Here is a 16,604-nt window from a genome sequence, read left to right on the forward strand (position 1 = left end):
TAATTATATTTATCTCACCATTGCCAAACTCACAATTTCCTAATCCAATGAATGGATATCCTGCTTCACTTGGCCTCAAATTGGACAAATTTCTCAAGTGCTGTGTGGCTTTAAGGATTTAGATTTCATCCAGTCTTTCTCAACAGGGGCACCATCACATTGTGAGAACAATTCTCCATTGTGTGTGATTATCCAGTACATTGCAGAAGGTTTAGAATCTTTGGTCCTGGCCTTCTCGATGCAAGTAATCCCACCAGTCACAACCCCCACTCATTTACAAATGACCTCAGGGATACCGCCCCCAGTATTAGCCTTCAGGCCAACCATTAAGTGAACTATTAAGTAAGAAAAAATGTTTACATAAAGATAAAAACCTGACCTCTTTTCCCTGCTACTAAATACTGACTTCTATTCCTCTTTTTAGCCCAGAGATTAGATATAATACTTTATTCATTAACTCCTAAAAACCAACTTTGTCTGCACTAGTTATATAATTAAAACACTTGTATGGTCAGGGAAATAGGGGAGAAAAGTTACTTCAATGGAATCCGGGCATCTAACTTTGAATTCCAGTCTTCTAGCTATTTACCTTTAGGCAAGTTATTTTCTCTCTTTAGACCTCAGTTTTCTCATCTATTTAAATAAAAGGCATTAGGCTAAATTATCTCGCTGGTTCATTGCAGTTCTAGGAAAAGTAAAACATAATTAACTTGCTTAACTCTTTTCTTTCGACCTCCACGTAGCCAAACAGGGGTGACCACTGACACTCACTACTTCATGTTTCAGAAGCAAGGACCCCAAATCCCCAGGGATAACCATAAGGCAGGACAGTCGCATTTAGCCAGACCCAGTATAGGATTTTACTACAGAATCTGTATCTTGAGTGTATAAAAAGGAGCTGAATTATTTTATGATCCATTAATTAGAGAAGCACCAAGATAATAACAGCAGCAATAGTCACCCTAATTTATGTTTATCTAGGCTAACCGATAATCTCAACCCTGGCTGTATATCAGAATCACTCAAATAGCTTTAAAAAAAAATGCCCCAGCTCCAAGCCAGGCCAGTATCACCTGAATCAGAATTTCTGGGGATGAGGATCATTTCTTAAGGTCCCCCAAGCGATTCTGATGTACAGTAAAAACCAAGAACCACTAATTCAGACTTTTCAATCCAAGAAATGCAAAGCAAATGACCAAAAGTTCACACACTGGTTGTACAATCAAATATCAATAAATAAGAATAATCTAGTGTTACTATTTACTGGCATTCTCAATTACATGTAGAGAATCGCATTTCTAGAGAAAAAGGAGAGCTCTACAACAACCCCTTGTTCCTCAATAAAGACTGGCCCTGCCAGAATTAGAATATAACTTTCTGACATGATAAAGCAGTTCAAAGAAAGATTACTACAAATTTGCCCACCCCTGGAAAAGTCCTATCAATCATCAGGCAGTTATAACAGTGTTAGTCAAAGTAGTACGGAGACTGAAATTCCTCACTCTTACTTGCTAGGTCTCACTAAAAGACCTAGCATGTGGGAGGAATGGGAGAAAGTTTAGAGGAACATTTAGGAAAAGACACTTTCAAAACCTGCACTCCAGGCAAAATACATCATTTCCCACTTACTCATCAAAAAGTCCAATGATACAGAAAAAGGTGAAAAAATCTTGGCTCAAATTATTCTTGCTCTTTTCAGAACAAGATCAGTGAAACCAATAGGACAGATTAAATAAGTAAAACATTAAACTTCTCTGACTTACCTCATGTGTAAGGCCAAGCCATCCTGTAGGCTAGAGATCCCCAAGTCAGAGAGCGTATCTGAGCAGACAGAGGCTGGTGACAGAGAGCCCTCCTTCTCCTCCAGTAGGTCCAGCTTCACCAGGTTGCTAATCTCATCCTCTGAGTTATCTTCAGACACGGAACCAATTATGAATCGGGAGTGCTGGTTCAGCTCCACAGGTTTGGCCAAGGAAGAAGGTTCATCCATTATTCCTTCAAAATGATCTCTCAGGGCTATGGAGAAGATGAAGGGTAAGTGAGAAAAGCAGGTTATGGATAATAACCTGTATCTGAGGAAAGTCACAGGTTAGACCTAGTACACCACAGCTGGCACTTGGAAGCAAGGCAGAGTTTGAGAACTAGTTTATTTGGCTATTCTTTTTCAAGGCCTTTGCTTTCTAAAAGAAAAGAAAATCCAGATCATGGGAACTATGCCTAAAAAATTAAAATCAGTTCCCTTTTCCTCAAAGAACATTCTCTCTAAAAACTATAAGCCGTTCCCAATATCTATCAATTTGGTGATGTCCAAGAGATAATAATGATCAGTGGAGAAATCTCTGCAGTAGGTGAAAGCTGCTGGTTGTGATACTGCGATTTCAGTTGTTAGTATTGGGGAGAATGCAGGGTAAGGGTTTGGGGAGAGCGGTGGTCATTTGAAACTTGGTGTTTACATAACTATCATCTGGTTCCAAACACTATACTGTGAGAGGCTATGAATTTTACATAAGTGTATATACATATAAATATACACACATGAAGTACATTAACATATGTACATACATATATAAGGCAAACTAAATGCGTGTATACATATACTACACACACACACAGCTTGCTTTAAAACAAACTCCAGATGAGTATTTTTTAATTTAAAAAAATCTTTACTTGTCTTCATGAGTTTTTTCTTAAATCACATCTGTTAAAAATTCACCCCAGGGATTTTGCTGGTGGCGCAGTGGTTAAGACTCCGTGCTCCCAATGCAGGGGGCCTGGGTTCGATCCCTGGTCAGGGAACTAGATCCCACATGCATGCCACAACTAAGAGTTTGCATGCCACAACTAAGGAGCACACGTGCTGCAACTAAGGAGCTGGTGAACCACAACTAAGGAGCCCATGGGCTGCAACTAACACCTGGCGTAACCAAATTAATTAATTAATTAATTAATTAATTAATTTTTTAAAAACTTTAAAAAAAAAATTTTCACCCCAAAATGTCTGTTTGGGACTCTAATGTGCTGGTTGCTGACATTGATAGGGAGAAAGTGAATCTACTATCAAATTTAAAATTTATAATTAAAATTATGGAGCTGTTATCTCAATTAAGTACAAGTTTTCTAGATACAGGGCCTTACTAGTCAGGATTAGATGTTTCCAACCGCTAGCAAACTAATTAACAAAGACCAAAACATAGTTCAAAGCTCACAACCACAATAAAAACCCAAACTAAATGAAACAATATTTATTCTGTCATTTCAAAAATGCTATTTAAAAGTCAAAACTACACATCAAATTAGTATTAAACAGCTTGTAGCCTGACCAACGATTTTAATTCAGAGTAATGATTCCCAGTCCTGATATTGAGGTGCCCTCAGAGAAGGTTATAAATAAATAATAAACTTATTATTAATAATTTTATATGCTGTAAACCACTTTGATGTATGAAAGTAAACAGTAGTATTCTTTGACATTAGATAATAAAACATCAAGATTTTAAAATATTTGACAATCATCACTAAATATGTTAAAAACGACACGTGCACCATTATTTCGGTGTAATTTATGAATCAGAGCTTATTTGTTTACAAAAACACAACAGAATCTGTAAACCCTAGAGCAGTGGTTTGCAAAGCGTGGTTGCCCGACCACAGCAGCAGCCACAGCAACCGCATCACCTGGGCTCTACCACAGACTAGCGAACTGTACTGGAACCTACAGGTTGGGGCATGGTAATCTATATTTTAACAAGTCCTGAAATTTGAGAACCACTGTGCTAGAAGAATGAAACAGTAATAAAAAATTGCCAGGAATGCTAAAAATACCTATAGACATTTCCTAAAAGCCAGTTGGAGATTCCTTAGGCTAACTTTCATTTTTAAAACCAGAATCAAATATAAAAGTATCATGTGAAAGGAAAAAATTGACGTCTAAATTCATCATACGGGGGACTTCCCTGGCGGTCCAGTGGTTAAGACTCCACGCTTCCACTGCGGGGTGGTGGGGGAGCCCCGGTTTGATCCCTGGTGGGGCAACTAAGATTCCGCATGCCACACGGTGTGGCCAAAAAAATAAATTAAATTAAATAAATAAATTCACTATACATTTCTCCCTTGGAATATTAGGTTTCTTTAAAAAAAATTTTTTTAACGGCTCCAAATTTTATAAAGAGGCACATTTCCAGAACCTTCAAAAAAACCAAATCATTAAAAAGAGAAAAAAAGGACGGAAGGAAAAAAGGGAGAGAAGGAGGTAGGGAGGGAAAAGTTCTAACAGATTTACCACTCTGAAGAACACCAAAAAGTACAGCAGTGAAAAGGCTACTTCTTTCTCATTTTAGAGCAGTGAATAATCAAGCTTAAAAATAATAGATTAAAAAAATTTTTTCCAAATTTCATCTCAACTGACAGAAAATAATAGCTGCCTTCTTCACAAGAGAAATAAGGCACTCAGGGACAGATTCTAGTTTATAGTCTAAGCAAAATTAGATAACTACACAAAAAAATAGAACTCACTGAGAAAGGAGCAATTCTCCTTTCTTCCGTGGGAAAAGAAAAAGGATTAACGAACAAATGAAAGGTTCCATAAGGTCAACTTCAAATTTTTCTTTCCTAGCCAAGAAGAACATGAAGGAACCTATAGGTTCCAGAGACTGAAAGCAGCAACGTGTCAACAGCTAAAGAGCCTGTTCACCAACCGGCAGCTCCACTGAGTGGTATTCCCAGGCACAAGCCTACAAACCACAGAAAAGAGAGGTCGTGTATGGAAAATCACTGAGTAGCTGTCCAGACACTCTAGAAGCTACTCCACAGACCGTCCCATTTCCACTGATTCCAGGCCTGAATTGAAGAGAAAAGGTGGTGGATTACTACCTCTGTCAGTCTCAACCACTTCAGGTAACCCACCTCCCACCTCCAGTCTGCCTATATTCTTTTGCGGAAGGCAACTTTTAACATAAAAGCCTACAGTTTTATATTTTAGCACATGAACATAAAATTTTTATCACACTGTAAACATGAAAGAGCATTATTTGTAACTGACCTCTTAAAATTCTTATTGTCTGAGCAGATATCCACCTCCAAAAAGAACTAAAGAGAGAAAGAGAGAGATTTGAAATGTCTTTTTTTTAGAAACCAAAATTTTATCAATTCCTGTTTTGCTCATCACAGTACAAAACTAGTCAAAGTATCATTTCTGTGGTCAAATACACTTTAACTTTAAGTATAAAGTTCAGTTTTTTAACTATTGGTTTAAATATGTAAATCAAAAGCATTACACATTCAAAGACTTTACTATTCACGAAAAGTATTAAACAATAATCCAAGCTTACCATTTCACAAGGTGCCTTTTCCAATTGTATACTTTGATGGACACATTCCGACCCTATGATTTCCAATATTTCATCAAAAAGGAGGCAGTGGGGAGAAAAGAACCACTAGATTCTCAACAATTCAGTCAGGCTCTAATTATGTTTCTAAATGTTTATACCCACCCACAAAGGTTGGGAGCCAAGGAGAGGACAGGTCTCTCATTATTAAGTCCCTAAACTCTGAGGAACCAAAGAATCTCTAGCTACTTCCCAAATCCTGGTTTTCCTTCTATGCCCAACAATTATAATGTATTCGGGGTAGAATTTCTCTGCCTTGACTACATATAACAATTACCTGTGGAGCTTTTTAAAAACACATGAATGGATAAAGAAGATGTGGTGTACACATACAATGGAATACTACTCAGCCATTAAAAACAGAATGAAATTTCACCATTTGCAACAACATGGATGGATTTGGAAGGTATTATGCTTAGTGAAGTAAGTCAGACAGAGAAAGACAAATACTGTATGATATCACTTATATGCGGAATCTAAAAAATACAACAAACTAGTGAATATAACAAAAAAGAAGCAGACTCACAGATAGCAAGAAGAAACTACTGCTTACCAGTGGGGAGAGGGAAGGGGGAAGGGCAATAATGGGGTAGGGGATTAAGAGGTACAAACTGTTATGTATAAAATAAGCTACAAGGATATATTGTACAACACAGGAAATATAGCCAATATATATACTTTTTAATTTATTTTTTGGCTGAGTTGGGTTTTTGTTGCTATGCACGGGCTTTCTCTAGTTGTGGCGAGCGGGGGCTACTCTTTGTTGTGGTGTGCGGGCTTCTCATTGCGGTGGCTCCTCCTTGTTGCGGTGTGCGGGCTTCTCATTGCGGTGGCTTCTCTTTGTTGCGGAGCACGGGCTCTAGGCACGTGGGCTGCAGTGGTTGTGGCTCGCGGGCTCTAGAGCGCAGGCTCAGTAGTTGTGGCACACGGGCTTAGTTTCTCCGCGGCATGTGGGATCTTCCCGGACCAGGGCTCAAACCCATGTCCCCTACATTGGCAGGCAGATTCTTAACCACTGTGCCACCAAGGAAGTCCCTAGCCAATATTTTATAGTAACTATAAATGGAGTATAACCTTTAAAAATTGTAAATCACTATATTGTACACCTATAACATACAATACTGTACATCAACTATACTTCAATAAAAAAAATTATTAAAAAAAAATGTCTAAACTCCATTCCAGATCTTCTGAATCAGAATCCCTGCTGGAGGGCTTCCCTGGTGGCGCAGTGGTTAAGAATCCGCCTGCCAATGCAGGGGACACAGGTTTGAGCCCTGGTCCGGGAAGCTCCCACATGCCGCGGAGCAACTAAGCCCATGCACCACAACTACTGAGCCTTGCGCTCTAGAGCCCACGAGTCACAACTACTGAGCCCGCGCGCCTAGAGCCCGTGCTCCACAACAAGAGAAGCCACCCCAATGAGAAGCCCGCACACCGCAATGAAGAGTAGCCCCTGCTCACCGCAACTAGAGAAAGCCCACACGCAGCAACGAAGAACCAATGCAGCCAAAAAAAAAAAAAAAAAAAATCCCTGCTGGAGACCCAGATATTTGAATATTAAGTTCCACAACTGACTGAACCTCTTTACATCCAGGCTTGAAAACCACTGGTCTAGGGTGGAGAAGAAAAAAGAAGGAAAGAACTTCTTTACACTGATAGGGAAATCCTGAACTTCTAAGAGAGGACCCCAAATGACAAGCAACAGGACCGGGGACAGTGCAGGTATGCCAACTGGCAAATTAGGATTTACCCAATTGTGTAGTCTGAGCTAATACTATTCCCTACAATTGTGGTAAAAAAGGGAGTGAGAAGAGGAAGGGAAAAGTATGTAGTTTGGATGGGATGTAACAAAAGGTGCCAGGGGAGCTGGGTCAAAACCTAGGACCAAGATCACACTCTGACTCTACCACGTGCAGTGCAAACTTGAACAAGTCACTTACCATCTCTGAGTCACCTCATCTGTAAAAATAAAAAGAGGTCCTATGTACCTCATGGGACTACTGTGAGGTCTGAGAGTATAGGAAAGGGTTTTACAAGCACTAAACCAGTGTTTTTCAAACTATGGGTTACCAATAATCAGAATACTAAGAAATTAAGTTAGTGGGTTACAACCAACATTTTAAAATTTAAATATGCAATAGAATAGAAAATGTTAAGAGTTCACCATACTTTATAATGATAAATACTGTTTTGTAAAATTTTGTATCAGTTATATATATATGTCATGACATTAATGTTATCTTATTATGAGTTGTGTCCAAAAAGTTAAGTATTTTTAAAAAAATTTTATTGGAGTATAGTTGATTTACAATGTTGTGCTAGTTTCAGGTGTACAGCAAAATGAATCAGTTATACATATACCAAAAAGTTGTCTGTTGTGTGTGTGTGTGTGTGTATTTGAGTTTTTTTTGGTTGCTCCATGCAGCATGCAGGATCTTAGTTCCCCAACCAGAGATTGAAACCGTGTCCCCCTGCTTTGGGCGCTCGGAGTCTTAACCACTGGACTGCCAGGGAAGTCCCAAAAAGTTAAGTCTTAAAGCCACAATTAATCCTCACTCTTCTGCCCCCTCCACTTTATGCCCTCAAGCAAGCACAGTGAGTTAAGTACCTAAACCAATGGTTCTTACATTTTCTTAGGTCAAGACACTACTAGAAATCTAATAAAAGCTATGGACCCTTTCCTGACAAAAATGTACCCTGACAAAAATTTTGCTTGCATACAAGTTTGGTATCCCTAAAGCCTTGCCATGAATTAGGCTAAGACTTTTCCTCTAAGTGGACAAATAATGGAATTGACCCCTGGGGAAGCCTCATATAGCTGCTGTCTTATCACCTCCAAAAGAAGGCCTTTCCGCAGATCCAGTTGTAGGATATTCTGCTTAGCCAAATAAACATTTCCTTCGTTATACCAAATGTTGCCAATGTCAAATTTTCTTTTATTTAAAAATACATACAATTGACCCTTGAACAACAGCAGTGGTTAGGGGTGCTGACCCTCCACACAGTCAAAAAGCCGTGTATAACTTAGAGTGGGTCCTCCGTATATGCAGTTCCTTCAAGTCCAAGATTCAGCATCCGCAGATGTGACCAACCTTGGTTCTTGTAGTAACTGCAGTGTTTACTACTGAAAAAAAAAATCCACGTGTAAGTGGACCCATGCAGTTCAAACCCCTGTTATTCAAAGATCAACTGTATATGTTCTTGAACTTTTATTTGGGGACTCTTGAAAATATCTGCAGAAGGCTTTCCATGTTCCTAAAAAATGAGGTAACGCTAATTATAGCTAATGCATTTATTTATTTAGATATTTCTCTAAATAAAATAGAACAGATTTTACCAAACTTAGTAAACATGTTCTCCTTGAACTCAAATGACATGGTATTTTCCAAGCAATTCTAATTAAAGAGACAGCAATTAGTCTTCATAGCCACTGATAAAAGTATCCAACCTAACACAACATATCCTTGCTCTTTAAGCCATAGTAACTTCATTGAAATTTATTCAGAAAGAATCACTGAATTTTCCTCTTCATTTTTGTCATTTTATTGATGAACTCTTAAATGGATTTTGGTATTAATTCAGTATCCATAAGAGAATTATACAGTTTTTTTTAAGCCATATTTTATTTTCCTGCAAGTTTTGAATTTTAAAATGACAAGGACTTGTGTTCCAATTTGTGAGATAAATAACGTATATTCAAAGATAAATAAGATTTGGTCCCTGGCTAAGTGGCTGTGGACACTTAAACAATTACAGTAGTATAATAATTGCTAGGTGTAGAAACATAAAAGAAGGGTACATTATCCAAACTTGGAGGTGGTAATGGTGAGGACAAGGATCAAAGAAGACTGCTTGGAGTGGGAAGGCATTAGCAATGAAGAACTAGGGAGAAAAGCAAGGAGGGGGAGGAAGGAGCATTCCATGTAGAAGAAACCACTGAATAAAGACCTAGATGGGGACTTTGCTGGTGGTGCGTGGGTAAGATTCTGCACTCCCAATGCAGGGGGCCCCGGTTCTATCCCTGGGCAGGGAACTAGATCCTGCATGCATGCTGCAACTAAGAAGCCTGCATGCCGCAGCTAAGAAGTCTGCATGCTGCAACTAAATGATCCCGCATGCTGCAACTAAAGATCCCACATGCCACAATGAAGATCCTGCCTGCCACAACTAAGGCCCAGCGCAGCCAAAATAAATAAATAAATAAATATTTTTAAAAAAAGACCTAGATGGTAGAGGGAATTCCCCAGTGGTCCAGTGATTAGAATTCCGCGCTTCCATTGCCAGGGCCCGGATTCAATCTTCAATCCCTGCTCAGGGAACTACACGGGGTGGCAAAAAGAAAAAAAAGAAAAAAAAAAACAGCAACGTATTTCTTTAGGGTATAATAGTCAGAGAAAATAACATGGTGTACTTATCTGTCCTAGTCCTCATTTCTCAGTCCAGGGATATAGAATGTTTATCAAGGAGGAAGCTGGTACAAACTTCTCACCTTTCAAGAAATCTTTAATGAACTCTTGCCAAACTTTTGGATAAGGATGGTAGGTTGAACACATATCCACTTTTGCTCCTGCCTGAAATCCCACTAAAACAACAGTCAAGGAATTTTTTAAAAGCCGTAAGCCATAAAAAGACACTCCTTCCCACCTCCCCCCAAAAAAGTCAGGGGAGACAATAGCAAGATAATTTTCTTAGAAGGCAGATGGAAGAGTGATAAATGACTACACAAACTGAAGAAAACTAAATCATGAGCCATCTGTGGTAAACTTAGAATAAATAAAATTTACATCATAGAATCTCCAAAATGTCCAGGAAGTAGAAGTGAAAGATGGAACTATAAGGAGGACTGGCTGAAATTCCGTTTCAGATGCTTCAGATCCTTAGATTTTCTTCCCAGCTGTAAAGCCAGGTGCCTGTTGCTCTACCATCTTGATAAGAGACTGAAGATTTATACTCTACACAGGGTTAAATGGAGGGTTTCTAGGCTGAGGAATGCCAGCAATAGTAAAGGATAGGGCACCATATTGAAAATGGAAAGATTAAGTAAACATATTGAGTAAGACCTCCCAGCCTTCTTTCCCTAATTTTCACCCTCCAGGAGGGAAACTGAAGGATCCTTCTTTGCAGAATCTAACCAGACCAACGAAAAAAAGCCTTAAGTAGAACATCAGCGATCCCAAATTAAGATGCCCAATCAGATCACCCACAGTGAAATTAATAGTCAACAAGCCTCATTTACATTTTCATAATCTTGAATCAGTTTTTCAATACTCTCTCTTAAATTGTAGCAGTCAATTAAGGATTACTAGATGTCTGAGAAAAACCTCCAACATGAAAGAATTTTTAAAAAATAATGACTACCTGTAGAAAAAAATGCAACTTGAAGAGATTACGCCAAAAAAAAAAAAAAATTAGGGGGAGGGGGCTTCCCTGGTGGCGCAGTGGTTAAGAATCCGCCTGCCAATGCAGGGGACGAGGGTTCAAGCCCTGGTCCGGGAAGTTCCCACATGCCGTGGAGCAACGAAGCCCATGCACCACAACTACTGAGCCTGCGCTCTAGAGCCCGCGAGCCACCAACTACGGACGCCCGCGTGCCTAGAGCCCGTGCTCCGCAACAAGAGAAGCCAACGCAATGAGAAGCCCACGCACCGCAACGAAGAGTAGCCCCCGCTCTCTGCAACTAGAGAAAGCACGCACGCAGCAAGGAAGACCCAACACAGCCAAAAATAAATAAAATAAATAAATAAATTTTTTAAAAAAATTTCATTCTAAAAAAAAAAAAAATTAGGGGGAGGGAAGGGGGGGAGGGCAACCTGACTTCTGTGGTATTTTCCCCCCAAACACATAACCCTAGTATAATCATGAGAAAACATCAGACAAATTTGAATTAAAGGACATTCTGCAAAATACTTGAACAGTCCTCTTCAAAACTGTCAAGGTCATTAAAAAAAAAAAAAGACTAAGAAACTATCACAGATCAGGGGAGATCAAGGAGACATCACCACTAAATGCAATGCAGTTTCTTGGATTAGATCCTGGAACAACAACAACAACAACAAAAAAAACATCAGTTTAAAAAAAAACTGGGGAAACCTGAGTAAAGTCTATAGTTTAATTAATACTACTGAACCAATGTTAACTTCTTGGTATTGACAAAAGTACTGCAACTATGTAAGATATTAACATTAAGGGAAGCCTGCTGAAGGGTATGCAGGAAACTTAAGTACTCTTATGTACTCTCTTTGCAACTCTCCTGTAAGTCTAAAGCCACTTAAAAATTCAAAAAAAATTAAAAATTTTAATTTTAAAAGACTATCATTATCCTGAGAGAACTAAGATATTACTTACATGAAACACAGTGGGATATTTTTAAAAGAAACATTTAAAGGAAAGAAAGAGTTCTGAAAAGTTAAAAATACAATCACAGCAATGAAAACACTCAAAACAGAGTTAGAAGATAAAGTTAAGAAAAATCTTTCATAAATCAGAATAAAAAGACAAAAGGATGGAAATAGCCTCATCCACCAGAGGGCAGAGAGCAGAAGCAAGAAGAACTACAATCCTGCAGCCTGTGAAACAAAAACCACATTCACAGAAAGACAGACAAAATGAAAAGGCAGAGGACTATGTACCAGATGAGGGAACAAGATAAAACCCCAGAAAAACAACTAAATGAAGTGGAGATAGGCAACCTTCCAGAAAAAGAATTCAGAATAATGATAGTGAAGATGATCCAGGACCTCGGAAAAAGAATGGAGGCAAAGATCAAGAAGACTCAAGAAATGTTTGCAACAAAGACCTAGAAAATTTAAAGAACAAACACCTAGAAGAATTAAAAAACAGAGATAAACAATACAATAACTGAAATGAAAAATACACTAGAAGGAATCAACAGCAGAATAACTGAGGCAGAAGAACGGATAAGTGACCTGGAAGACAGAATGGTGGAATTCACTGCCACAGAACAGAATAAAGAAAAAAAAAAGAAAAGAAATGAAGACAGCCTAAGAGACCTCTGGGACAACTTTAAATGCAACAACATTCACATTATAGGGGTCCCAGAAGGGAAGAGAGAGAGAAAGGACCCGAGAAAATATTTGAAGAGATTATAGTCGAAAACTTCCCTAACGTGGGAAAGGAAACAGCCATCTAAGTCCAGGAAACGCAGAGTCCCAGGCAGGATAAACCGAAGGAGAAACATACTGAGACACATAGTAATCAAATTGACAAAAATTAAAGACAAAGAAAAATTATTAAAAGCAACAAGGGTGGGCTTCCCTGGTGGCGCAGTGGTTAAGAATCCGCCTGCCAATGCAGGGGACACGGGTTCGAGCCCTGGTCCCGGATGATTCCACATGCCGCGGAGCAGCTGGGTCCGTGAGCCACAATTACTGAGCCTGCGTGTCTGGAGCCTGTGCTCCGCGACAAGAGAGGCCGTGATAGTGAGAGGCCCGTGCACCGCGATGAAGAGTGGCCCCCACTTGCCACAACTGGAGAAAGCCCTCGCACAGAAACGAAGACCCAACACAGCCAAAATAAATAAATAAATAAATAAATAAATAAATTTAAAAAAAAAAAAAAAAAGCAACAAGGGAAAAAGGACAAATAACATACAAGGGAACTCCCATAAGGTTAACAGCTGATTTCTCAGCAGAAACTCTACAAGCCAGAAGGGCATGGCAAGATATATTTAAAGTGATGAAAGGGAAGAACGTACAACCAAGATTACTCTACCCAGCAAGGATCTCATTCAGATTTGATGGAGAAATCAAAAGCTTTACAGACAAGCAAAAGCTAAGAGAATTCAGCACCACCAAACCAGCTCTACAACAAATGGTAAAGGAACTTCTCTAAGTGGGAAACACAAGAGAAGAAAAGACCTACAAAAACAAACCCAAAACAATTCAGAAAATGGTCATAGGAACATACGTATCAATAATTACCTTAAATGTGAATGGATTAAATGCTCCAACCAAAAGACACAGGCTTGCTGTATGGATACAAAGACAAGACCCATATATATGCTGTCTACAAGAGACCCACTTCAGACCTAGGGACACATACAGGCTGAAAGTCAGGGGATGGAAAAAGATATTCCACGCAAATGGAAATCAAAAGAAAGCTGGAGTAGCAATACTCATATCAGATAAAATAGATTTTAAAATAAAGAATGTTACAAGACACAAGGAAGGACACTATATAATGATCAAGTGATCAATCCAAGAGGAAGATATAACATTTATAAATATATATGCAGTCAACATAGGAGCACCTCAATACATAAGAGAAATAGTAACAACTATAAAAGAGGAAATCGACAGTAACACAAAAATAGTGGGGGACTTTAACATCTCACTTACACTGATGGACAGATCATTCAGACAGAAAATTAATAGGAAACACAAGTTTTAAATGACACAATAGACCAGATAGATTTAATTGATATTTATAGGACATTCCATCCAAAAACAGCAGATCACACTTTCCTCTCAAGTGCACACAGAACGTTTTCCAGGATAGATCTCATCTTGGGTCACAAATCAAGCCTCAGTAAATTTAAGAAAATTGAAACTATATCAAGCATTTCTTCCGACCACAATGCAATGAGATTAGAAATCAGTTACAGGGAAAAAAACGTAAAAACCACAAACACATGGAGGTTAAACAATACATTACTAAATAACCAAGAGATCACTGAGGAAATCAAAAAATACTTAGAGACAAATTACAATGAAAACACGACACTCCAAAACCTATGCGATGCAGCAAAAGCAGTTCTAAGAGGGAAGTTTATAGCAATACAATCCTACCTCAAGAAACAAGAAAAATCTCAAATAAACAATCTAAACTTACACCTAAAGAACTAGAGAAAGAACAAACAAAACCCAAAGTTAGTAGAAGGAAAGAAATCATAAAGATCAGAGTATAAATAAATGAAATAGAAACAAAGAAAACAATAGCAAAGATCAATAAAACTAAAAGCTGGTTCTTTGAGAAGATAAACAAAATTGATAAACCTTTAGCCAGACTCATCAAGAAAAAGAGGGGGAAAAAAAGAGAAAAGGATGAATAATAAGAGAGAAAAGATAAGAGTATTAGAGAACTTATTCAGAAGGTCCAACATATGAAGAAGAGGCGCTCCCAAAAGCAAGAACAGAACAAAATAGTGGAAAGCCTTTAACTGATGTAATAATTCAATAAACTTCCTAAAACTGAAATGCATAATGGTCAGATTAAGAAGGTTCATCAAAGGCCTACTACAACAAACAAAAACAGACACCAAGGGACATCACTGAAATTTTTAAAACTGAAGACAAAGAGAAGATCCTATAAGCCTCCAGAGAGGAAAGAAAGGCCACGTACAAAGGAGCAAGAATCAGAATACCCTTCAGACTTACCAACAAAAACAGTGGAAGCCTGAAGGTAGTGAAACAATACCTTCAAAATTCTGAAGGAAAATTATTTCGAACCTAAAATTCTAGATCCAATCAATGTTTCAACAACTGTGAGGATAAAGACAGTTTTAGACAGCAAAATCTCAAAATAATTACCTCCTAGAATGAAGCAATTAGAAAATATATTTCATTTTACAAACAGCAGTGCAATAATTGATACAGCCAAGAATCATAAATGTATGTTAAAACCACTGGGTAAGAGATTATTCAAAAACAGGATATTCCTGTGGTCTTAAAAAAATCACCTTACAGAAGAGGATTCTGGGAAGATGGTAGAGTAGGAAGTACTAGGACTCTGTCTCCCCACCTGGACAACAACTGCACTGGCAGAATCTGTCTGATGTAACTATTTTGGAATACTGGAATCTATGGAAAGCTTGCAACTTCCAGGGGCAGACTTTGGAGGTTAATTGTGGTTAATTATGGTCAATTGCATTTCTTAGTATAGCAGCAGCTATCCATCCACCACCCTCAGTTACATGGCAGTTATCACCCAACTGTGCACATGTTCCTGGAGCAACACACATGCAGGCTGTGGGAGCCAAGGTGGGCAAAAACAACCCTGTCTTCCAAACACTGGGGATCTGTGCTCTGATCACTGATTGCTGTTTCTGATCACATAGGTGGAGACAAAGAGGCAGACAGCCACAATTGTTACACCTCCTCTCATTGTTGCAAGTCCCTCCCCCTCTAGCTGAAGTGACTTCTGGGGGACTTAAAGAACCAGTGCCTTTTTATGCCCCCTTCATTTTCCTTTTTCCCCCCGTTTGGGAGCCAGACACTAAACACTAGTACATTCAAAAACTACTGCATATACAGGGAAAAATTAGAAAGTGACTGAACATGCCCAGAGCAAGACTCAGGAAAAGACTTGAAGAGACCTAAAGTTTATACCTCAGGTTTACCTTCAGCACAGAGACAGCCTACAACAGTCAAAAAAACAAAAATCACAATAAGAAAGCATCAAATTCTGGGAAGAAAGAGAATCTGACTTCCAAAGTTACCACATTATTAGAATCAAATGTCCAGTTTTCAACAAAAGACACAAGGCAGTGCTCGCTTCGGCAGCACATATACTAAAATTGGAACGATACAGAGAAGATTAGCATGGCCCCTGCGCAAGGATGACACACAAATTCGTGAAGCGTTCCATATTTTTTTCCCTGGTGGCGTAGTGGTTGAGAATCCACCTGCCAGTGCAGGGGACACGGGTTCGAGCCCTGGTCCAGGAAGATCCCACATGCCGCAGAGCAACTCAGCCCGTGCGCCACAACTACTGAGCCTGCACTCTAGAGCCCGTGAGCCGCAACTACTGAGCCCACGAGCCACAACTATTGAAGCCCGCACCTAGAGCCCGTGCTCCGCAACAAGAGAAGCCACCGCAATGAGAAGCCCGCACACCGCAACGAAGAGTAAGCCGCTCTTCGCAGCAACAAGGACCCAATGCAGCCAAAAATAAATAAATAAATTTATTTTAAAAAAAAAAAAGATCACAAGGCAAACAAAGCAAGAGGAAAAGTATGGCCATTTCAAAAACAAAAACAAAAAACTTAAACCAACAGAAACTGTTCCTACAAAATACCAGACAGCAGATATTCTAGACAAAAATGTTAAAACAACTGTTTAAAAGATACTCAAAGAACTAAAGGAAGATGGGAGAAAGTCAAGAAAACAATGTCTAAATAAAATGGAAATATGAATAAAGAAACAGAAAACCTAAAAAGAAACCAAAAAGAAATTCTGGAGCTGAAAAGTACAATAACTG

At 38.8% G+C, this 16,604-nt stretch overlaps 1 protein-coding gene across 7 annotated transcripts in view; it reads right to left on the minus strand.

Annotated features, from left to right (window-relative positions):
- The window catches only part of ACACA (acetyl-CoA carboxylase alpha), a 233,139-nt gene that overhangs the window by 171,230 nt on the left and 45,305 nt on the right, over positions 1-16,604 (minus strand). For 5 of the 7 annotated variants that reach the window (XR_014257243.1, XM_082439871.1, XM_082439870.1 and 2 more), the window contains exons 2-3: positions 5,039-5,085; positions 1,764-2,016 (exon numbers count right to left, since the gene is read on the minus strand). Coding sequence is in view for 6 of the 7 variants with exons in the window: in XM_082439871.1 (XP_082295997.1) it covers positions 1,764-2,016; positions 5,039-5,085 (300 nt within the window). In the remaining variant the exon portion in view is untranslated. The remainder of the gene's footprint in view (positions 1-1,763; positions 2,017-5,038; positions 5,086-16,604) is intronic. The other 2 variants (XM_082439874.1, XM_082439875.1) reach the window with 1 other exon arrangement.

The sequence above is a fragment of the Balaenoptera physalus genome, assembly GCF_965194825.1.
Source record: "Balaenoptera physalus genome assembly, chromosome: 20".
Taxonomy (NCBI): Eukaryota; Metazoa; Chordata; class Mammalia; order Artiodactyla; family Balaenopteridae; genus Balaenoptera; species Balaenoptera physalus.